This window comes from Diuraphis noxia, unplaced genomic scaffold (assembly GCF_037042655.1).
Source record: "Diuraphis noxia isolate RWA-SAM2 unplaced genomic scaffold, SU_Dnox_SAM2 contig0001, whole genome shotgun sequence".
NCBI lineage: Eukaryota > Metazoa > Arthropoda > Insecta > Hemiptera > Aphididae > Diuraphis > Diuraphis noxia.
The window spans coordinates 107,156,235-107,180,018 of NW_028301711.1; the positions used below are offsets into that span (position 1 = coordinate 107,156,235).

At 32.1% G+C, this 23,784-nt stretch overlaps 3 protein-coding genes and 1 pseudogene across 3 annotated transcripts in view; all 4 read left to right on the forward strand.

Annotated features, from left to right (window-relative positions):
• LOC149063245 (uncharacterized) overlaps positions 1-23,784 on the forward strand; it is a 102,580-nt gene that overhangs the window by 9,632 nt on the left and 69,164 nt on the right. The gene's annotated exons all lie outside the window — the stretch shown is intronic.
• Positions 9,118-10,100, forward strand: LOC149063247 (uncharacterized; annotated as a pseudogene).
• LOC149063248 (uncharacterized) lies at positions 11,868-12,469 on the forward strand. The gene is made up of 2 exons (XM_089226935.1): positions 11,868-11,940; positions 11,991-12,469. Exons 1-2 carry the CDS (start codon positions 11,868-11,870, stop codon positions 12,467-12,469), a joined length of 552 nt encoding a protein of 183 aa, XP_089083061.1.
• On the forward strand, positions 15,987-21,575 carry LOC149063249 (uncharacterized). Its single transcript, XM_089222412.1, has 3 exons — positions 15,987-16,077; positions 16,142-16,723; positions 19,579-21,575. Exons 1-3 carry the CDS (start codon positions 15,987-15,989, stop codon positions 21,573-21,575), a joined length of 2,670 nt encoding a protein of 889 aa, XP_089078538.1.

Consider the following 23,784-nt stretch of genomic DNA (forward strand, 5'->3'; position numbering starts at 1 on the left):
AATAAAAATTTGTTCTAATCTAATTATTGCTTCTTCAAAACTGTTTCCAAAACAACATATATCATCAAGATACGCTATCATGGTTTTATACAAGTAGTCGCTAAACACGTTGTTAATGATTCTTTGAAAGATTGGAGCTGAATTTTTGAAGCCTTGCGGTATCCTTTTAAAATTAAATAGTCCAAAATCTGTAATAAATCCAGTCTTATCTTGGTCCTCTTGTTTTATTGGTATTTGAAAATAACCCTGGGCCATATCGATAGTAGAGTAGTATTTGGCTCCTTCTAAACTTCTAAAAAGGTCCTGTGATCGTGGTATTGGGTGCTTGTCAGCTACAGTTTCGTTGTTCAATTTTCTGTAGTCTACCAAGAATCGGTATTCCCCCTTTTCCTTTTTCGGAATTAAGAAAACAGGTGCAGCGTAACTACTTCTACTTGGTTCAATAATGTCCGTGTCTATCATTTGGTCAATTAATATTTTTAATTTTTCTCTTTGTGACTCTAAATGGTGGCTGAAATATAGGTTTATCTGACTTTAATTTAATTTCGCATGGTTCTATGTTAGCACAATTTATATCTAGTGGGTCTGAAGTGAATAAGTGTTTATAGTTATTGATTAGTTTTAAGGCTTCTTTACGTTGTTTTTAATTTAATTCTTGAGAAATGTTGATTACGTTTCCTTGTTTATCGGTGACTTCATTAATATTTTCGTTGTCATACTCATAATGTTTTTGCATAGTGGTATACATTGTTTTTATATTATTTTCTGTTAATTCTTTTTTTATTTTTGGCGTATTTGTTTTTACGATACTTGCTATTGTCATTCCTGCGGGAATATTACTGTAAAGATTTGAAAAATTGTAAAGAGTTATACCGTCTTCATTATTAACAATGCGTGATTCTAATGTTAGAAGCTTATTTTTGCTTAATCGTTCAATTGGTTCTATTACGTAACTTGTGTCTATTATATTAGTGTTTATGTCGAAGTTTTTAATATTTATTTTATTTTTTGGCGGAATATTTATATTGCAGTTTGATACAATTTTTCCTATATATTTTCGTTTGTCATAGTTTATGCTAGTTATATTATATTTTGTTCCTATATTGTTTTTATTGCTTTGTGTGTTATAATTGTACCATAGTTTATCCATAGGTATTAAGACATCGTTTTTAATCCTAAATTTTTATCTTTAAAATTGATGATTAAGTTATTTTTTATGTTGAAATCGTTTCCCAGTAGTATTTTACAGTTCAGTCCTTTGATTACGTACGCATTAATAGAGTACGGGTTTCCATTTATTTTTACCATTAATTTTATTTTGCCTAATTGTTCTAATTTGGTATTATCTGCTCCTGTTATAACAATATCTTCTTCATTTTTAACGAGTTCCATATCATTAATTAAAGATATATCTATGCAAGAAATATTAGATCCGGTGTCAATTATTGCATATTTTTCAATACCTTCGTGTTCTACTATTATTGATAATACTCTTGTATTGTAATGTTTGTCTACATGGGTACAGTCATGTTCATTAATATTTTTTGATTCATTGTTAATAGTGTTATTAGAGTTATTTAGATATCTATCTTTAATTTTATTTATTTCAATTGTTGAACCGTCATTTTGGTTGTCATTGATAGGATATATATTTTCATTGTTTTGTAAAAGGTTGTCATCTTTTTCTTCGGGTAGTGATATTATTTTAATTTTTATTAAAGTATTTTGAAATATAAATTTGATCATATTAGAAATGATACCCCATTTTTTATTGTCTAAGCCTGAACATATTTTAGGAAACGCTAATTTTTTTATTTTATTTTCTATACAAAATTGTTTTGTATTTTCTAGAGTTTTGAAAATATTAGAATATTTAGGTTTGTCATTATAATTGTCTTTTATGATCAGATATAATAACCATTGATCGTCTGTTTTTAGGTTAGCAATTTCGTTAGTATTTTTATTTTCATTAATTAACTGTTTTACATTATTAAATTTATTTTTAAATTTTAACGCTATTCCCCGGGACATAGTGAGACATTTGCTGACGCTGTGGCCTATTGCCCAAGTGTTGTCTAGTGAAAAAATATCTCCGGTTACTTCTAAATAGTCACACGCTCGAGTAGCATTCGAATTATTGCTGAGTAAGAAGTTTTGAAATTCTGACTCGAGTTCTGGGTTATTTTTTAAATACATGTTTTCAATTTCTGTTTCGCTATTATTTCCGCTATCTAGGTTTTGATTAATAATAGTTTTATTTAATTTGTGGTCGTACCATTTTTTAATAAAATGTATATGATTATTTTTCTCTATTCCCTTTATTTTATTATAAATTATATTATTTAGTTCATAAGTGTCTATCCGAGTTAGCTGATCCGATTTTTTTTCTAACTCGGACCCTAATCGTTTTTTGGCATTTTACAATTGTCCGCGTAGTGTCCTCGCTCGTTACACCTGTAGCAAGTAACTCTCTCGGATTCTTTCGCATAGCGGTCTTCTCTATATTTTCCTGGTACTCTTTCTCGACTATTCTCTCTGCTGTATTGTCGGTTTCTTGTGTATCTTTTTCCTTCATCGTTGTTTTTACTACACTGTTTATAATTTCCTCTTTTTTCCCTATCTTTATCATCTCTATGTTTATACGTTACAAAATCTCTGTCATAACTTCTGTCTCTACTACTTTCCCTAGAACTATCATAATTGTTCTTACTTTCTCTTGAGTGTGATCTATCTCTATTGTAATTGTTATCTTTGCTATTTTCTCTAGAATATCTATTATACAAACTAGAGGGGTAAGGACTATTATCTCTTTTATTTTAACTTCTCTCTTCGCTATCATTCCTCCTATATGGGTATGGACTGTTATTTCGGTACTCGCGTTTATCATTGTAGAAGTCTCTTTCCCTATTGTAACTTCGTCCTCTGTTTTCATTATAATCACGATTATTATTTTTTTGTTTATTGTTATCAAAATACACCGATTTTTTTCTTAATAAGTTTATTTTTTGTATTTCGTCACTTAATTTGTTTATATTTATTTTATTTTCTCGATCTCTAGAGAAACTGTCCTTTATTTACCTTCTCAATTCATTATTCTCTATTTCTATATCTTTTGTTTTAAGGTTTAATTGTAATACTTGTTCATTTAGAATTTCTGTGTATTCACTCATATCATCTTTTTTTTTTTTATCCTTAACTGCATCAGTTCAAATTTTTTTAAATTTCCTTTTAAGTTTTTTAAGCTATTATTGTCTTGCATTGAAATTGATTGTAAAATTTTATCCTTTAAACCTTTTAAAATATATCCACAAATATCTTTTTCGCTCATGTGCTTATTTACCTGCCTACATAAACTTTCTATTTCAGCTAAGAAACTTGTTGTAGATTCATTTTCCCCTTGCCTACGTTTTTCCAGTTTGATTTGCAATATAGTGTCATGTCCTATGGGTTGAAATTCATTTAAAAAAATTTCTTCTAATTCTTTCCATGACCAATTTCTTTTTTGGTCTTCAAGATTTTCTAAAAAAGTACTGGCTGTGCCTTTTAAAAAAATTGAAAAGTATTTTAGTTTATCGTTTTCATTCCATTCATTAATGTCGCTAATCTTATTATATTGCTTAAAAAATTTCCTAACGTCCTCAGTCCCGGTGAAATTATCAGGTTTAATCATAAGAGTTTTTTCATTCATTCTCCTTTTGCTCGGTGCAATTGGTGGGGGTAGAATAGAATTGGTGTTTAAATTAGGATTAGCTTGATTATTTGTTATTGAGTTATCTTTGTTGAGCACTATTTCCTGATATATGTGTTTTGATTTTTCGGGAGAAGTAATAGAATCCTCTAAGTGTATGAAGGTATTTTGATATAATTGGGTGCTTTGATCTTGAGAGTTACTACCAGAAGTATTTGAATTTTCTAAGATTTTTCCGACTCTATTTGAAAATGAATTTAAACTATTGTTTAAGTTGTCGTATAATGCTAACGATGTTGGGTAAGTAGCTGGTGGATTTTTATTGCTGTCTTTTTGATCGGGACTTGAATCGGATAGCTCAGCGTCTTTTAATAAATTTTTTAAATCAATTTTATTAGTGATTGAATTATTAAGAATTATATTACGTTTTTCAACGTCTAATGAATCATCCACGTCTTCCAAAGTTATAGCTCCTCTTAAGTATCTACTTAGTCTAGCTCTTAATTCAGTAGTAGTTCCAGTAGATTTTAGATTTTTATTTTCACAATAAAAGGTTTTTTAAGAGTATATATATCTGTTGCTGTATTTATCGTAATAGAAAGATCCGATCTAGGGTCTTTAAGTTGACTCATTAAACTATAAATTTGAAAAATTAGTTTAAATAATTCTAAATCTATACTTAGTTATACCGTGTGTTCAATTTTAAAGGTAACAGGAAATATTTCGATCGTGTGACCTTGAATTTGATTCGGGGTTTTTATACTGCATATAGGACTTATAAATACATATTTTTTTAATAAATTCAAATTTTTAATTTTTTTTTATCAGCACATGCGCTGTAAAATAAAAATTTCTTAAATAGCAACCACTACTTTGGAGACCGGATTTCGATTTCTTTATTTTTTCTGAACAACTTTGATATTTACAGTTTGTTGATATCTTCAAAATTGCCATTTTTATGACGGTCGGAAGTTTTAAAATAGTTAATTCGTAAATATCACATTTTTCAACGGTCTATCTTAATTTATAGGTATTTATAGGTATTATTATAACAGTTTATTTTTATTAAAACTACTAAATTATCTACTACTATTATCTTAATTTGTTTTTAATAGTATTATAATGAAAGTTATACTATTAACCTGTGTGAATAAGATATTTTGATAGCATTCTAAAATTGATTGTGAAATGTGAATAGTCAAACGTTTTTCGTAAGTCACGCGTGACACATTATTTTCTGTACAATGGCAAACTATTCCGAAAAAACCGATATGGTATTAATTTTTGGAGAATGTCATCAAAATTCGCGTAACGCAGCGGCACTTTATGCTGAACGATATCCCGAGAGATATCATCCACCACACAATTATTTTTTACGTATAGTAATAAATCTTAGAGAAAACGGAGAACTTCCAGCTATTGCAAACCACCGCCGCAATAGGAGACCGCGAGTTCATGAACCTAATGAAAATGAAGAATTACAGGTATTAGCATACATTCAAATAAATCCTCGTTCTTCTGTTAGAAATTTGGCTAGAGAAGTCGGTGTCTCTGTGGGGAAAGCACATTCAATTTTAAAAAAACATAAATTTCACGCATATCGACCTAACATAATACAACATTTAATACCCGGTGATTCCGATAGAAGACTTACATTTATTGCGCGGTTAATGGTAAAAATTCAAGAAGAACCACTATTTTTAAATTATGTTTGTTGGACTGATGAGTCAAAATTCACTAATAATGGTGTGATTAACAAACAAAATAACCGCTATTGGTCGGATACTAATCCTCATTGGACAAATGATTCAAACTTTCATCATGTGTGGGGAACGAATGTCTGGTGTGGGCTTTTTTGTGGTAGATTACTAGGTCCTTACTTTTACAACGGTACTCTGACAGGAAGGAGATACCTAGACTTTTTGTCAAACACACTACCAACATTTTTGGATGAATTCAACTTAGATACCCGTATGAATTTATTTTTCCAACAAGATGGGGCACCCGCCCATAATGCAATAATTGTTCGAGAATACCTTAACCAAACATTTGGCCATAAATGGATGGGGACATATGGTCCAGTACAATGGCCTCCTAGATCTCCTGATATAACACCATTAGACTATTTTTTATGGGGACATTTAAAAACAGTAGTTTATGCTAATCCGCCTATTAATCTTGAAGATTTGAAAAACAAAATAATCATTGCGTGTAGTGAACTCACCGAAGACCAAATAATAACAGCTACACAAAGAGAAGTGCTGCGACGAATGGAAGCATGCGTTGAAAATAATGGCAATAACTTTGAACAGTTCATTGAATAATAAATTATCGAATAAATTGTAATGATATTTTTTTTAAATTCGATGTAATAATAAATACACCTTGTAGTTATAATAAAAATAAACTGTTATAATAATACCTATAAATACCTATAAATTAAGATAGACCGTTGAAAAATGCGATATTTACGAATTAACTATTTTAAAACTTCCGACCGTCATAAAAATGGCAATTTTGAAGATATCAACAAACTGTAAATATCAAAGTTGTTCAGAAAAAATAAAGAAATCGAAATCCGGTCTCCAAAGTAGTGGTTGCTATTTAAGAAATTTTTATTTTACAGCGCATGTGCTGATAAAAAAAAATTAAAAATTTGAATTTATTAAAAAAATATGTATTTATAAGTCCTATATGCAGTATAAAAACCCCGAATCAAATTCAAGGTCACACGATCGAAATATTTCCTGTTACCTTTAAAATTGAACACACATAAAATGTGTTAACTATAATTAATTACTTTCAACTAAAATTAAATACTTAAATTATAACATTTTTGAAATCCCGAAAAATTTAATTAGTAAAAGTTTATTAAATATATTGTAAGAAAAAATTATTTGAAGTGTTTATACAGCCAATTTATACTACTAGATTAATTATATTAAATTATAAAAACTAATTAAATAATTACTACCTTCACTAAATTTAAAATATAATTAACTAACGCTAATAATAATAAGAGAAAAAAAAATATATTGATCAACGAAGTATTCGTATATATCAATTATAATCAAACACAAATATTTACCTCCAGTGTGTGAAACATCAAAATTGTAGATCCAATTGGTCGTTGACTTCTTGCCGTTGAGAGATGAATCTGATGAAAAAGTTCAAAACGCGATATGTGTAAAAGTAAAACACACAAATATGACTTGTATTTAATAAACACAAAAACAAAGAAAAACACAAAAACACAAATGTTCAAAAGAAATTCGGGTCGTGGGTCACGAATGACGTTGGGCGCCACTGTAGTATACCTGTCTGTAGTATACCTATCTCTCTATGGTACACGAAATAATTGATGAACAAATAATACTATTTGAATAACTTTATTAAAACATAACACAAACACACAAAAAAATATACGGGCCTCTATCAACCGCTTACCAATATCTCGCCTCTCACTCGAAACCCGTACTGTCCCCCTACTGTGGTGCTTACGTCCTTAAATATTATTTTACAATGAGCTGCCTCAGCTCATTTGCTTCATTGGCCTAATATTACGTAATTTAAATATTTAGCTAAGAGAAGTACTAAACCTATTATTAATTGACACATGCCATATACAACATATGTAAATTTATATCTTTTCAATTGCATGTAATGTCAGCTATTCATTAAAAAGTAAATAATGAAGTTTGTTTTAATTTATGTATTATCATATCATTATATGACTAAATAATTGTGGATAGATATTAAATGCATACTATTTTTTTTGGTAACATATTATACTGAGCCTATTTAAGGAAAAATATACCTTATGAATTTAGCAATTTGAACCTCAAAAATAAAACTAACCTGTGATGTTTTTGGTTATAATTATAATAATTAGAATAATAATGAATAACGATAATACAGATATATGTTTTGCACTACCTACAACCTACTGACTTGGTAGTAGTCAGTAGGTACTGTGTAAAACTTTAATAAATTGATAATTGAATACTAAACAAAACCCAGGTTATTAAGATTGGGTATATTTCTACTTTACCGGGCACCCTAAATTTTTTTTTTGATTATATGTGTTTTGAACGGTTAAAACGATGGTGCAAACGAAAATTTGCGCAGATCATTAGTTTGGAAGTTATAGCCCATTAAAGTTTGATAACTTTGGTTAAATAGTCCACATTTAATTGCGATATAAACATATTCCGTGGTGCAATGGCTAACGCGGCACTACCGAGAACATCGCGGTCAACAGGTTCAATGCTCCCTCATTCCTACCAAATTTTTTGCATTTTTTTTTTTTTATTGTCTAAAGATTTAAAATCCATAATTAATTTAAAAAAAGTATATCCCGGAGCGTTATCATCGTCACTGTCGTTGTTGCCGTCGTTGTTGACATCGTTCTCGCTGTCGTCATATTCATTGATGTTACTGTATAAAATCCCTGCTTGTTTAAAAAATTCAGCTGTGGCATCGAATTTAAAGGTCCGACATTTTTTTTGGAACATGTGTTTGGCTAGGTAACCTGCTAACCTGCGTAAAACTCTTTCTTTCTACAATATTGAGAAATAGAAGCTTTAGCGTGTCTCCATGAGCTTTCTATAGCATTGGAATGAACTCCTGTATCAGGATCCTTGAAATGAAGGCTGTGATTCACCGTTAGATGAACATAGCCTTGGTTGTTCAAAGTGTTGTAAGCCTAAAATTAGGTGATTAGAAGTTTATCTGTATTTACAAGTTCAGTATTATAGAAATACCTTCCAACAGTCCGATATAATTGTAGTTTCAGGCTTTACCCAATCTTTAATTATTTTTAATAACGTGTCGGCGGTACGATTTTCAACGAGAATCATAAAACAATTTCCTGTTTCCCTTTCATAGCCCCCAAACACCCATTGTTCCTCGACACGGTGGCCTCGATGGTGTTTACGTCTACCAAATTTTGACTCGTCAATTTCAACGGTATGTCCATGACCACCAATCATTACTTTCCTAACAATCATATAATCGTAAACGACTTCGCGACAAAATGATGCCCAGTCCACGATTGTTTGATTCGCCAGCCGCAATTGTAGTTGGAGTACTGGGAATGAACAACTCAAGTAGTATGAAATAGCCGATTCTGAACCTGAGCCAACTGAGCCAATTGAGCCTCAACCCTCAACCCTGAGCCAACTGAGCCTCATCCCGCACCCGCACCCGCCACCGCCTCCCACATCCCGCTGCTACCGCAACCCGCCACCGCCACCAACACCACCGCCGCTATACCATTATAATTGAAAAATGCCCCCATCTATTATAGAGATTCCTGACTGAAAGAGCCGTTTAGTCCGTCTGCTGCGTTACACCGTTGTGCACGTATTTTTTCTTTCCAAGTCTTTAAAATTTTTAGTGAGTTTTTATTTTCAAAAATAATTTTAATCATGGCTGGTTCAATTGGAAACATGGCTGCAGTGTACAAGAAGAATTTCACATATGTTCCACCATCACCACCGGCTGACCTCATCGAAACTACATGCTACACACTGAATTTTGCGAACCGTAAATTTGTGCATATCGGTATTGATCCGAGCGAAAATTACGAAGTCGTAAATATATTAACTTCATCACGTCACGTTAAAATATTGCCTGATTTTCTCCGGCGTATATTTTCTATGATGGGGCATATCTTGTCATACATATTAGATGTACCGCAGAAATACAAGCGCACGATATTTCTTGAGACAGAATTTTATAAAATATCCAGCATGATGTATTGCGGGGAAAATGTGTATACACTGCTCAATTAGTTATAGAACAGACTGATGAGTTTGCGACATACCTATGTGAAAAATGCAATCTCCTTAAATCGCCACTGAAAAATTTAGAAGAGATGATAGTATACGTTAAGAACGCGCTAGACGAACGAATGGACAAATCTTTCCCAAGCTTAACCGGTCAAATACAAATGTTCGCAGCTAAACAACTAGCAGCATCTTTGATAAATCGGTCGACACACGAGGTAATTCATAAATTTAATATATTATATTAAAATATTTAATACCATTTTATTTATTTTTATTTTAGTCGCAGAATGGAGAAATAGATTCCCCAATGTCACCAAGCATTTCCAATATATTCGGCATGCACGATGACCCGCTTACATACGCTACTCTTAGACCGTTAGATGTAATTTATATAATCATATTTTTTTAAATAAAAACATTATTTAATTGTAATTTTTTTTTTTCAGCTAATAGATAATATTGAAGTGCCAGACGGGGTTGAGCAGTCGTTCGACGTAAACGATGGACCAGATTTTTTCAGGGCGCAATCACCATCTCAAGTCATTACGCCACCGCCATATCAATTACCATTCGCCGAACACCCAGCACCAGTGCGCAATGTTAAGCGGCGACTATTTTAATATTTGTTCATAAAACATAATTTATATGAAAATAAAATAAGCGTGATACTTAAAATAAGTTTTTTTATTATTAGAAAATAATATTTACAAGGTATAAAAATAATTATAAGATATTTACAAGGTTTATAATTTTCTAACATCTCCACTAAACGGATTGTAAGTTATAATCTGGTCATGTAGTATTAAACAATAAGCTGCAGTTTTTTCTGGAATAACTGTGTCCGTTTCAAAGTCTATTCGTAGGTCCACGGTCGATGATTTCACGTTATCATTCTGGTACGACAAATCAACAACGACGATTGGCACATAGTTTTGAAAAATATGTTTTGATAACAATGGTTCGCAATAATCTCTTTCGTAATACGATTTTTGAAAGTCTGTATAAGCTTTGTAGAGTATGCTAGTGGTATTATTTTTAAAATCAGCTCGAAAGTCTTCATATTGATACACCTCGGAATTTAAGTGCACCTTAAGATTTTTTAGTTGACAGTGATTAAACCGCCCAGCGTCGGTTTCGATATAGTTTTTTCTACTTGTTTGTAATCCAAACAAAACAAACCTTGGTTTTTCCAGTAAGCTGCTAGACTTAACAGTCCACGAATGAGATGTGTTTCTAGGGAGCACCGGATATTCGCATAGATCCCAGGTCCTGAACGCGCACGACTGTGTTTTATGAGAATCTAATACTTTCAATAACTTTAATTTTTCTTTATCACTGACTTTGATAATAGGCATCTTCCAAGTCACCTTAGTCAGTTCAATTGTAATTTTTTTATTTTTATCGACGGCAGCGGTTGCGCCTTCGCCCACAACATGTATCGCATCAAGGTCGGTAGATGCGCGATTTAAAATCAGTTTCTGATTGCAATTGAGTAATATTTTTTTGTAATCTTCACAAAATCCGAAAACAGTTTTAGAGGAATACACCCGGAAAATATATTATTGGTCATAAAATTTTTGTTATCTTCACTATCCATTGCCGAGTCCCAAGCCACGTACTCTAGCGCATTCAAATCGTTTGGAGTGTACGAGCAGTATACTTTCAAACATGATGACACTCCAGGTGATTTCAATTTTTATATTTCTATTCCGTTTATTTCATATCGCATCTCAGAGAATAAAAATGCCAATCCGTTATTTGAAAAACAAACTTCCCCCGCTGCATCTGCCGGTTTGTTAACTTTACCCTCGATGAAAATATAACTCTCGCACGGCAAAGTGTAAGAATCCATGTCTTGAACATTAATTCTAATTTTCTCATTGTATGATAGAGCTGAGCTTGAATACGGCGTGAACGAATGGTAACTCTTTTGAGTTATTTTACAATCGTCGACATAGTCGGCCGTCACGTCTAAATATGACTCATCCATCATTGTAAAGAACGAAGAAAATTTAATTATTTATGCTCATAGGAATCAGAGGTGGATTGAATCAAGCTAGTGTGAGATACGCTAAGGCAAACCATGAAAAAACACCTGATTATAAAGTAGATAAAAGAAAATCGTGGCTGATATATCAGGATTGTAAGTATATATATTTTATTTTTTTTTTTTTGTATTATTAAAATTTTATTTTAGGTAATAATCTCTACGGGTGAGCACTACATACAACTAAAACATACATGCGGTTACGTTAGAAAATAAAATCATTAATTTTTGTAAACCTATTTATATTGGTAAATATTCACTTTAAATTGACGTATATTGTTAGATTTTAATGTTTCAATTGATTACAGGTTTTGCTGTGCTAGATATTTCAAAGACCCTTATGTACGACTGTCACTATAACGTTATGAAAAAACACTATGGCGATAAAATCGAGCTGATGTACACTGACACCGGTAAATAAAAAAATAGTGATATATCATTAGTAATAATAATGTTATGGTAGATTCACTGGTATACTACATTCAGACCAATGATTTTTACAATGATCTGGTGAATAATTCTAACTTGCTCGATCGAATGGACACGTCTAATCTACCTCAGGACCATCCGTGTTACATTGCTGAGAGAAAGAAGATTCCCGAGTTATTTTCTGATGAAACAGATGGGCACATTATGAGAGAATTTATAGCCCTTCGAGCAAAGTCCTATGCATACATTTTGGATGATGAAGAAAAAATCAAAGCGAAAGGCATCCGAGGTCATGTTATTAAAAATTACATGACATTTGAAAATCATAAAAAGTGTTTATTCGGTGAAACTGACTTCGATTTCTACCATCAAAATTTATCCATTCGATCATTCAAACACCAAATCAAGAAAATTAAATCAAATAAATTAACATACAACAGTTTTGATGATAAGAGAGTGGTATTGGACGATAAAATACATACCTTGGCTCACGGCCACTACTCTATAGAGTAAGCTAATACAATTGTATATTTTAATTTATCTTATAATATTTTTAATTTTATAGGGAAGATGACGTTCGGCCGGAACTCGACTCTGAGGTGGATGCTGAAGGAGTGAAATGGAGTGAACAAGATAAAGATTTAATGAGAGCGTTTTATACATCTAACCTAACCCGTACATATTGATTTTTGTAAATACTGATTAATGAATATATTTGTGTAAAATATAAATATTCTAACCTTTTTGTAACCATGTATAAAAAACACAAAGTTAAAATATAATATATGTTTATTACATGACAAAAAAAAAAATTGTTTATTTACAATTAAATTTTTAAGAATTATTTATAAACCATTTCCTTATACCAAATACTTTGTAAAATGTACATTGTTTTGGATTAAAACCCATATGAAAAATACAGCAATGTAAAGTTTCGTCATCACGTATTTGATCCAAACGAGGGCAGTCGAAGTCTTCAATGTTGACGAGTGCGACGTTTGGTATATACTCCATTAGAACTTGTTTTTTCTGTTCGCCTTTGACGTAAATGCATCTGAATTTTAATGAATTCAATATTCTACCGACTTCTTCATACTCTATGTCACCGTATTCTATAGATAGTTGATGATAATTACGTTCCAGCCACTTGTTAGTTTTACGACTTTTGTTGTCCTCCATCGATTTTGAATGTTTAAAAATCCAGTGTTGGGTCGCCCAAGTTTCTGTGACTACTATAGACATTTCGTTAATCATGTAGTTATTGTTCAAGCCAAGAACGCATTGCATGTCCAAAATGGCTGAAGACATTATGGCTTGTCTTTATAATAAGTTTCTATAGTGTTAAGGCGGCTCAGTATAGCTGGTATTATTTTTTTAATCTCAACTATAGTTTTTTTGATATTTTGTAATGATATTTCGCATCTTGTCGTATGCTCTGTAATCTCTATGCACGTTAATTCTAACTTTTCTGTTTGTTCCTCTTGAATTAGAATAGATTTATGATTTTCTTCAAGTAAATGCTCAATTTTATCGAGTTTATTAGAATACGATTTAATAATTTGTTCAAGATTTACTAAAAATTTATTTGTTTCACTAGACTGAGAACTACCAAACACGTTCATGTCTGTAGCTAGACTGACACTATTTCCTCATGTCACTTGTATTTATCCAACTATTGTGCGTATTATCGAACCCTAGCCATTTCACAAAAATTTTGTCCCCCTTCTTACGTATAATTTTCTCTACTAAATAGTCATTTGGATAGTTTGTTTTCAATATTTCTTCTGAATAAAAGCAGCCAGCAATTGGTTTTCCAGTATAATCTTGCAATTGATAAGTGGTAGGTAATGTTTCATTAATTTTAGCAATTTTAAATATTTCTGTAGACCAGCTAGGCAAATAGCCTTAATACACCTTTATATATGCTCACACGAACGTTATCACCAAAATTAAATTTAATTTGTCCATCAATAATTTTTCTTTGTTTAATTTTGACTATCGTTGGATCTGCATCAGCTTGCACTGGTGTCATGCTTATGGTCCTGTGTTTTGAGTTGTTGTACTCGTTAATCAATGAAGGTAAAATAGAAATCCATTCGTGTGAACCTCGTGCCGTAAACTCTCTAAACATTTTTTCTTTCAATGTTCGGTTGAAACGTTCTACAATACACGCTTTCATAGTACTATTCGTAGAATACTTGTGTATGTTGTGCTTCTTCATCAAGGCATCGAATGTTGAATTGTAAAATTCTTTACCATTATCGAGCTGTAATAATTTTGGTGAGCGTTTGACCAGTATTTTAGACATTGCACTGGAAACTTCTTTAGCAGTTTTGGATTTTAACGCTATTGCCCAAGCATATTTCGTAAAACAGTCTATCACACATAAAATATACTAGCACCCTTTATTTTTTTTCGAATATGGTATCATTTCGACCAAGTCGGCTTGCCATAGATCGTTTTTGCCATAAACATTAACCCTACGCCTTGTATAATTTTTATAGCTGGTTTGTGTAATTCGACTGAGATTTCACGTTTAGACATTTGGAATACGTTTTATTATCCCTGCTTCACGCAATTCTTCGAAAATCGAGATTATTTCGTTAAAAACTCCTGTATTACCAGATGCTTTTGACGCCAACAGTAATTTCAATCTATCGACTAGCTCGTTAGGATCGTTCCAGTATACTAAATTATGTTTTTGTAATTTGACTGACAGTCCAGCGCCCGATGGAAACAGATTTTGGATTAAATCCGTGTATTTATTTCCACCTCTTTTAATTTTTGTTCCGTCTGCTTTAAGATGAGCTGACGTTTGAGTTAATATTGATTTATATGTTTTTAAATCGTTTTTGGTATACAGCTTAGGTTTTTTGAAAATATTAAATTACCAAGTCCTTGTGTTAGTGGGTACAATACATCATCGATAGTTAACGTATTATCAACGAGTTTAATTTCTTTTTTACCCAAGTGTACACTTCCATTTGATTGTATTTTAGGCCCATACGTTTTGTCTATATCGTAAGACTTATACCAGTCGTTTATTTTGAATGAATCCCCAACACTATGTTCTATGCTGTCTTCATTAACGGATGGAGCTTGAAATGTTGATGGATCGAAACGTTGTTTCAATGGTTCGATAATCGGACTTAATGTTTCCGATACTAATGAATGAATTTCTGCTTTTCCTTGTTTTAATGCTGTATACTTGCGTTTAATATTTTCTTTGGCTTTAACCAGTTCTCCGAGTACATCACCACTGGCAGCCATGACTGTGAATGAAGCATTTCCAAAGTAACAACATTTTATATAACGACGAATGTGTCGAATCCATGACGATATCGTCCATTGTCGTGTTCACAGTCTTTGTTTATGACGATAAACTCAAATCTCCCCATACGCCAACACGAAGTGCAAAAGTCTTTAAACTCCGAGTATGACATATCGCCAGAGCAATGCTCATTGTATACATGCTTTAAATTAGTCTCATCTTGTTTGAATAATACAATAAAATTAGCATTATCGCGCAAAATTTGTTTTGGCACTTTTGAATAACTCTGAGCCAGATAGAAAACATCGACTAAATTATGACGACCTCTGGAGAAGTAAGTTCTCGCAATCTTTTGGTTTTCAGTAATAATATCGTTGAAAATAAACACAGAGTTTGGTAAAGCTTTCTCAGGTTCAATAACTTGTTCGTTTTCATAGAACGTAAATAATCCAACATCAGTGCCCGATAATATATCACTTAGCATTTTATATTTAGGTTGATCCAATGTTTTTGAATATATGTATACATTGTGAAATATTATTCCGTTTATATGCGTTAATAACGTAAATATTAAATTAGTTTTACCACAGCCAGAAGGGCCCACGATAAGCGCACGTATCGTATTAGGTAGAAGCGATCCATGTCTCTGTTTCTTAAACGATGTAGGAGGATCCACGTTTTCAACTGTGAGTTTTATTCCTTGTTTGATGAACTTCATTATAAATAACTGAGTAACGACGAGAACGTAATCAGTACCCAATGTCACTCGCTCGAAGAAGCACCAAGAATAAGGGCGGTGGGCTTATCAACACGCTTATAAATAAATTACCAATCGAGCTGCATGTGCCTGGTATTTTTATTTTTTTTCTAAACATGATAATATTATATTTTCTAACTATTTTTTTTTAATTTAGGATATCAATACTGTGGGCCTGGTACAAATTTAAAAAAACGATTAGCTCGAGGCGATAAAGGTATAAACCCACTGGACTCTGCTTGTAGGGATCACGATATTGCGTACGAACAGAGTAACTCTATCACAGATCGTAACAAAGCTGATTATATATTAGAGCAGCGAGCCTGGGATAGATTCAAGTCGAGAGATTCCAGTCTAAAAGAAAAAGCTGTAGCTTGTGGCGTAACTACCGCCATGAAAGCAAAACGTAAAGTAGGTGGTGGTTGTGGATACAAAGCAGCGATCAAAGCAGCTAAAAATGTTATCAAGAAAAATGTCGGTGAAAAAAACTTGATGAAATTAAGTAAAAAATGTGTAGCCGTCGCGCGAAGAACATTCAAAATTAAGAAGACCAAAGTTCCACGAACAATAAATATTCCGAAAAAAGGCGGTGTGCTGCCACTCATACCGATTTTCGCAGGGTTGTCAGCTCTAGGAACCTTGACTGGTGGTGTGGCCAACGTTGTGAAAATGGCTAATGAATTTAATAGAAACACACCATCTCATTTGGGAAAAGGACTATATCTCACACCATACCCAGGTAGCAAAAATGTAATGATAATAATACTGAAATATTATTAATTCATTACTTCTAAAATAATATAATTAAAATAATATACTATTGTTTTATTTACGTTACATATATTATATTATTATAGTAGTAAAAATAAAATATTATTATATTATTATTATGAAATTATGAAATTAATATTAGTAGTATATATTATTGCATTTAAATCGAAATGTAATAATACACTACCAGTCTGAGTAACGACCAGCGCTGACCTACTCTTTTTAAATCTATATAGACTAGTGGTGGTTACGTAAATTTTCTACTTAAATTTTTTACACTACATAATACATACCAGATACCACTACTATAATTGTTTATGTTATTTTATTAATGGACTTGATATATTTTCTAGAATAGGAGATAAATACAAAAATGTATTCATATTAGAATTTAGAAATTATTATATACGACTATTTTTGTAGCTACGCGTGTTTGGTGGATAATCCATGTCACGTATAAATCATACGAAGGTGTGTAGTAAAAATATTTATTGCAGCTTAAGTATGCGCACTTGTCCGTACGTGTATGGTGTACCAATATGTATTTATTTAAAAATAAATAAAAATTGTATTATACACGTATTATATACATATAAGCATACGTGGCTACATATTATTATATTATAATATAGATCCGCTTTGCCTTCCATCACTTCAGTATACATCACTGTTACTGGACAAAGATCAGTCTGCTGCCCAGTAACAAACAAAAGTCAGTTGGGCACTTGTGCACACGTGAACTGGTTTACTATAGTGTACAATACAGTGTACTCAAAATTCTAATTATATAGCATTCCGATATTCGTAGACGGTATACCGTAATTCGTATGTACTACGTGTAATTCTATAAATAACTATGTGTTTATTGTTATCAGCATATTATTTTATACCACCGCCACGCTTGCTGGTCCGCGCGGAATGCGTGCCGCCCAACGTAATCTCCAATCGGTCACAAAAGCATTACGTCTTACGTGTTTTCTTAAATGTAGACATGGAGTATATCGTATAATGACCATTTTACATTTTCACTGCTCAGTGCTCATTGTATTGGTTATTGTTATTTGTTATTACTCTTAAACTTGTGTGTGTCAATTGTGTTGTGGAAACTTCGGTTTGTCTCACATTATATTTATTAATTTAAAATTACTGCTAGAGTCGCGCCAGTTACCGGCCAGGGGTCTGATATGTTTGCCCGACACTCAAATACCCGACACCATTTTCCCGATACTACTTTTACCCGACAATGTATTTGCCCGACAACACATTTGCCCGACAATACATTTGCTTGACATTACATTTTGCATTTTTTTACTGTAAGTACGTAATATTATTATAGGTGGTACCTTTTTTTTTATTATTATAGCTTTTTAAACAGACAATAATATTGTTCTGCGTTAAAGTATTAAAGTAGGTAAGTAAAACTACATAAAGTAATAATGTGGTCGATATACTAAACTGCTATTTACGATAAGATTTTTTTCCCAATTAACCGATAGGTGATAGACAGACAGCGAGTAGACTTGTATGAACTACTATTTGCGACACGAACTATGATCATAGTTCGTGATTTGCGATAAGATATTATTCTTTCCCAAATAGATAGGCGATAGATAGACAGTAGGTTTTAGACTGTAGGATTAGTTATATAATTTTGAATAATTTTTGACACACATTTATGTATAATATAACTTGATATTGTCGACTGTCGGACAAATGTATTATTATTAATTATTATTTGTTATATGTATAATTTTGAATAATTTTTGACACACATTTATGTATAATATAACTTGATATTGCCGCCTGTCGGACAAATGTATGAATTTTTGAATATATACCTAATAATATATAATATAATAATAATAATATATTTTTGAATATATTGTCGGGCAAATGGAGTCGGGAAATTGAGGTGTCTGGCAATTGAATGTCGGGAAAGTGTACTGATCCCACCGGCCAGTTTACTTATTTTCGGCAACAATATAGGTAAGTAAATTACTGAATTAATATAATATAAATTAAGTATAACACGAGTCACGGGGTACCTAATAATACTTATCAGATTCCATTGGGCATAGACTAGCTGCCTATAAAATCTTACTACATTCACGCACATGCTTTCGTTATCATGACTTCATGTAGGCTACATTCGCCTTATGCATTTAAACTTAATATTGTACCCATGTGAAATTGTCTATTAAATCTATACTGTTGTTTCTAATGTTATGAGTCAGAATTAAATCAAAAACATATTTGTGAATTTGTCGTTTTAACTATCAAAGTTAAGAGCTAGGTAATTCTGACTCACATATACCTAAGTAGTTTCAAAACTATTTTATTTTATGGGTGTGCCTTAGTTAGTAGGTATGTGCTTTGGATCTGATAACTGGTAATGAGCAAATACTTAAAAGTAATCTGTAAATCTAGTAAATATGTCCATTCTGAACGCACATATTTTTGATAATATGCCGTGTCGATGTGCACTCAAAATCTTAACTACAGTGCTCAATGCTGATCATTTACAATCGTAGCAAATCACAAATGTAAATTGTAAAAACCTTTGAGGTTTTGACAATTAAGCATCACATGTTGTAGATTTCCAATAGGTCAGGTACACACGAGGGTACATATATTATATTGAAAAAACAAAATTATGTTTAATATAGGTAATATAGGTTTATACCTAGTTCAAGTATGAAAAAATCATTTCCATTAAGTTATCGATCAAAAAAAAGGCGAATTAATGAAGAATTAGAAGCCCATTATAATTCTGTAGAAGATAATTCGTAGAAGATAATTCTTTTTTTATTGATGAATTTATAGATAGTATTGATAACTCTCCTAATAATTTATCCCAAACTACAGAAAATAGTATAGTTGAAACAAATAATAGCCCGAATAATAATGATTTTATATCAGATGATAGTGTAACAGATAATATCAATAAGACTCAAAATCGTAATTTACATACTGAAAATGCTAATGATCTGTTAAACATAAATATTTCAACTGATTGTGATGATTTTATATATTTTGATACAGATAAATCTTTTTGTTTTGAATTAGCTGATTGGTCAATACAAAACAAAATTCCACATACTGCTTTAAATAGTTTCCTATTAATTTTAAGAAAACATAAATGTTTTTTTACTTTGCCTAAAGATGCTCGAACTATTTTACACACAAAACCAGTAGAGTTATGTAAAATGCGAATTGTTGATCCTGGTAAATATTACCATTTTGGAATTGAAAATGGAATTAATAGATACTTTTCAACTTTAATTCTCATTGATAAACCTTCAAAAGAAATAAATCTTGTTATTGGTATCGATGGATTGCCTATTTCTAAAAGTAATTCCAATCAATTTTGGCCCATTTTAGCTTATGCGAGGTCAAAATGTAATGTTGTTTTTCCAATTGGACTATATTTTGGTACTGAAAAGCCAAATGATAGCAATGATTTTTTAAAAGATTTTGTAGACGAAGCAAAGCATTTAGTTGAAAATGGTCTATTGATTAATAATAGTATTTATAAAATATTATTAGATGTTTTTTGTTGTGACACTCCAGCGAAGACCTTCATTTTTAAAATAAAAGGTCATAATGGTTTCTCTTCTTGCACAAGATGTGAAATTGAAGGAGAGTATAAAGAGAATCGGCTATGTTTTCCTTATTGTGATATTTCCAATCGAGAAGCCAAACGAACACATAATAATTATGTTCATCAAACTGATATAAATCACCATTCATCATATACTACTATTTCAAGGATTGTAGAAATATCTGGTGTGAATGTTGAATCCTCTTTCTCCCTTGACTACATGCATTTGGTAACTCTTGGTGTAATGAAAAAACTCTTACTATTGTGGATCAAAGGACCATTAAGTGTTCGTTTACCATCTTCAAAAGTTAAACATTTAACCAATTTATCTTTAAGTTTCAAATCTAAATCTCCATGTGAATTTTCTCGGAAACCTAGATCTCTAGTTGAAGTGGCACGCTGGAAAGCTACTGAATTCCGTTCATTTTTGTTGTATGTTGGTCCTATTATATTGAAAAACATTGTGTCTAATGATTGTTTAAAAAACTTTATGGCCCTCAATATAGCAATGATTATACTATTGTCTCTTAATCGTAGATCATTTATACAATATGCTGATGATTTGTTAAATTACTTTGTTGAAACATTTGAACAAATTTATGGACAGTATCTTGTATCTTCCAACATTCATGGATTAATTCATTTGGTAGATGATTTTAAACAGTATGGGCCTCTTGATAATTGCAGTGCGTTTCCATTTGAAAACTATATGAAAGTTCTAAAAAGTATGCTGAGGCAGCCTAATAAGCCTTTAGAACAAGTAGTAATAAGATATAATGAAAATGGAAACTTTAGTCTAAATAAAAATGAAACTGTCCAAAGTGATGAAAATGGCTTATTATTAGGACCACATAACGATGGACCTTTATTAAGTGGCAGCGTTAATCCACAATTCAGTTCTTTAATTTTGGATAAATTTAAAATTAAATGTAAAATAGATGCTGATTCTTATTTTATTTCTAAAACTAATGAAGTTATAAAATTAATTAATATTGCTCACTCACATAATACTGGTGCAGTTGTTTTGATTGGCAGAAAATTTGAAACTAAGGAATTATTTTATGATAAACCTATAAGATCATCTTGCTTTGGAATATATATCGTTAAACAATTATCAACTAATTTATGTATGTGGACTATCAATGATATTCAAAATAAAGTTATGATATTATCATGCAATAAATATTGCATTGCTATCCCTTTATTACATTCATTATAGTTGAGAAATTTAAGTTAGTATAAAAAAAAAAAAAATATTTAAAATGTAGATTGTTAATTGTTTTGTAAATATCTGTTTTATTTGTATCAACTATTTAATATATATCAATTAAGAACAATTGTATCTATGCCAGATAGGAACCTATATATTTTAAATATTATGCGGACAGTTTGTCATTAAATTATGCTAAAATTATAATACTTCTCTTTCAAAACTTCTAAGAGGATTTTTTTTTTGGTCAATGTATGCCAAATACAAATTATACAAGTAATTATAGTAATTTATCACAAATAAAAATTATTTAAATACCCTCTAATATATCTAGTTAATTATGTCAATTGTGTAAATGATCAAATTGCCTATCTCTAAATTTATTTAAACATTTTTAAGTTATTTTTTCAAACTACAGTTACCTATATTGTATTTTGGTGTATTAGTTGCGAGCATTGACACGGCCCGCAACGGCAACCAGTACAAAGTACAGGTGCTGCAGCGACCTGCCTACGCTCTTGTCAACAGCCACCACGGGGTACGACCGCGCGACAGTCGACTCTCCCGCCACGCCGCAAAGGCACAAGGCGGGACGGGAAGAGAAGTCGCGCCGGACGCGGACCGGCCGTCGCCGGTATCTCTCTCGTTCACCGACCTTCGAAACACACACGTCGATTCGGATACGCCGACACCTGTGCGCCGATACGCACACGCCGACACACGCTGTCTCTATTTTTTTTCTTTGTAAAAGAATTCTTAAATCCTTGTTGCTACAATAAACGTGGCCCAGCCACAGTGATCAAGTAAACGACAAGTGGTTATTTGTTTTTACATACCCTCGACCGGCCTTCAACTCTGTCATCGCCGAGGCCGCGTCAAATTGGCTCCCCGCAGAGGAATAACCTCAAGTCAACGTAAAGGTAAGAGTTTTTGTTCATGCTGACACATACCTCGGAAAAGTGCTTATTATATTAGTATTAAGTGATTTTAGCCAGGTCTGTGTTTTCTAGTTAGCTAGGATTCCCGAGTTAGAATTACGTAAGAACTATTCTAGTACGTAAGGGGAATCCCGTGGCGACCGCGAATAACCGTGAACCGGCGGGTACCACACGATTGCGTACGATGTATCTTTTTGAGAACACGATTGCATACGTTAACACGATTGCGTACGTTAAACCATTAACTTTAATATTTACCCCAAAAGTCAAACGATTGCGTACGATTTACTGTGCAACGTTGCCAAATTTATGTTTTTATTTTTGATCAGTAAAATTTAAATTTTATGACTTAAGCTATGGTACCACTTAAAAATCTCAATTTTCGACAAATATGTTATAATATAGCATACAAAATAAAATAATTAAAAATAATAAAATGTTTAAATAATATAGTAAAAAATGTTATACTTGGTACCACTTAAAAATCTCAATTTTCGACAAATATGTTATAATATAGTATACAAAATAAAATAATTAAAAATAATAAAATGTTAAAAAAATATAGTAAAAAATTTTATACTTGGAACCACTTAAAAATCTCAATTTTCGACAATTATGTTATAGTATACAAAATAAAATAATTAAAAATAATATAATAAAAAATGTTATACCTTGGTACAACTTAAATAACAAATTTCTATAATATAGATCAATATTGAGCGCTTAACAGTCGATCGCAATCGACCGGTCGATCTTGGACAATTCCAAAGTCAATCATATTAGAATTTATTTTTAGGGCCACGCGCTCTATATGTTTCTTAATAAGTATAAGAAAATGGCAACAGTGCTTCAAAGTTGCAGATAAAAATCGTACGCAATCGTGAACATTTAATGTTCACGATTGCGTATGTCGATACAGACCGTACGCAATCGTGTTTTACCGGAACCGGCTGTGGGAAGTAGTTATAAGATTAGAGCAGTATAGCATTATATAACACAACCCCTCCGAACACTTGCCCTTCGTCCCGTGACACTACCGCAGATAACAGCGCAGCGTACGGGTACAGCATAAAAACCGGTATCGCTGTCGTCGTCGTAAGCCGCCACCGCGTGCCGCTGTCATCAGCCGCCGCCGCACACCACCGTTGTCGACCGCCGCCGTGCGCCACCGTCTTTACTTAAGCAGCCGCCGCGCGCGTACGAAACAAACGGGTTTCACCGCCGCCGCCGAGTACGTTGACCTAATTACGTTATATTTGGACCGTACCGACGATGCCGCA

Bases quoted from the DNA above. Each gene is read 5' to 3' on its own strand.
- LOC149063249 (XM_089222412.1), top strand. From the start codon at position 15,987: ATGTCACTCGCTCGAAGAAGCACCAAGAATAAGGGCGGTGGGCTTATC. The intron at 16,078-16,141 runs GTATTTTTATTT...TTTTTAATTTAG, and splicing joins AATCGAGCTGCATGTGCCTG to GATATCAATACTGTGGGCCT. The intron at 16,724-19,578 runs GTAGCAAAAATG...ATGAATTTATAG, and splicing joins ATATCTCACACCATACCCAG to ATAGTATTGATAACTCTCCT.
- LOC149063248 (XM_089226935.1), top strand. From the start codon at position 11,868: ATGTACGACTGTCACTATAACGTTATGAAAAAACACTATGGCGATAAA. The intron at 11,941-11,990 runs GTAAATAAAAAA...ATGTTATGGTAG, and splicing joins GCTGATGTACACTGACACCG to ATTCACTGGTATACTACATT.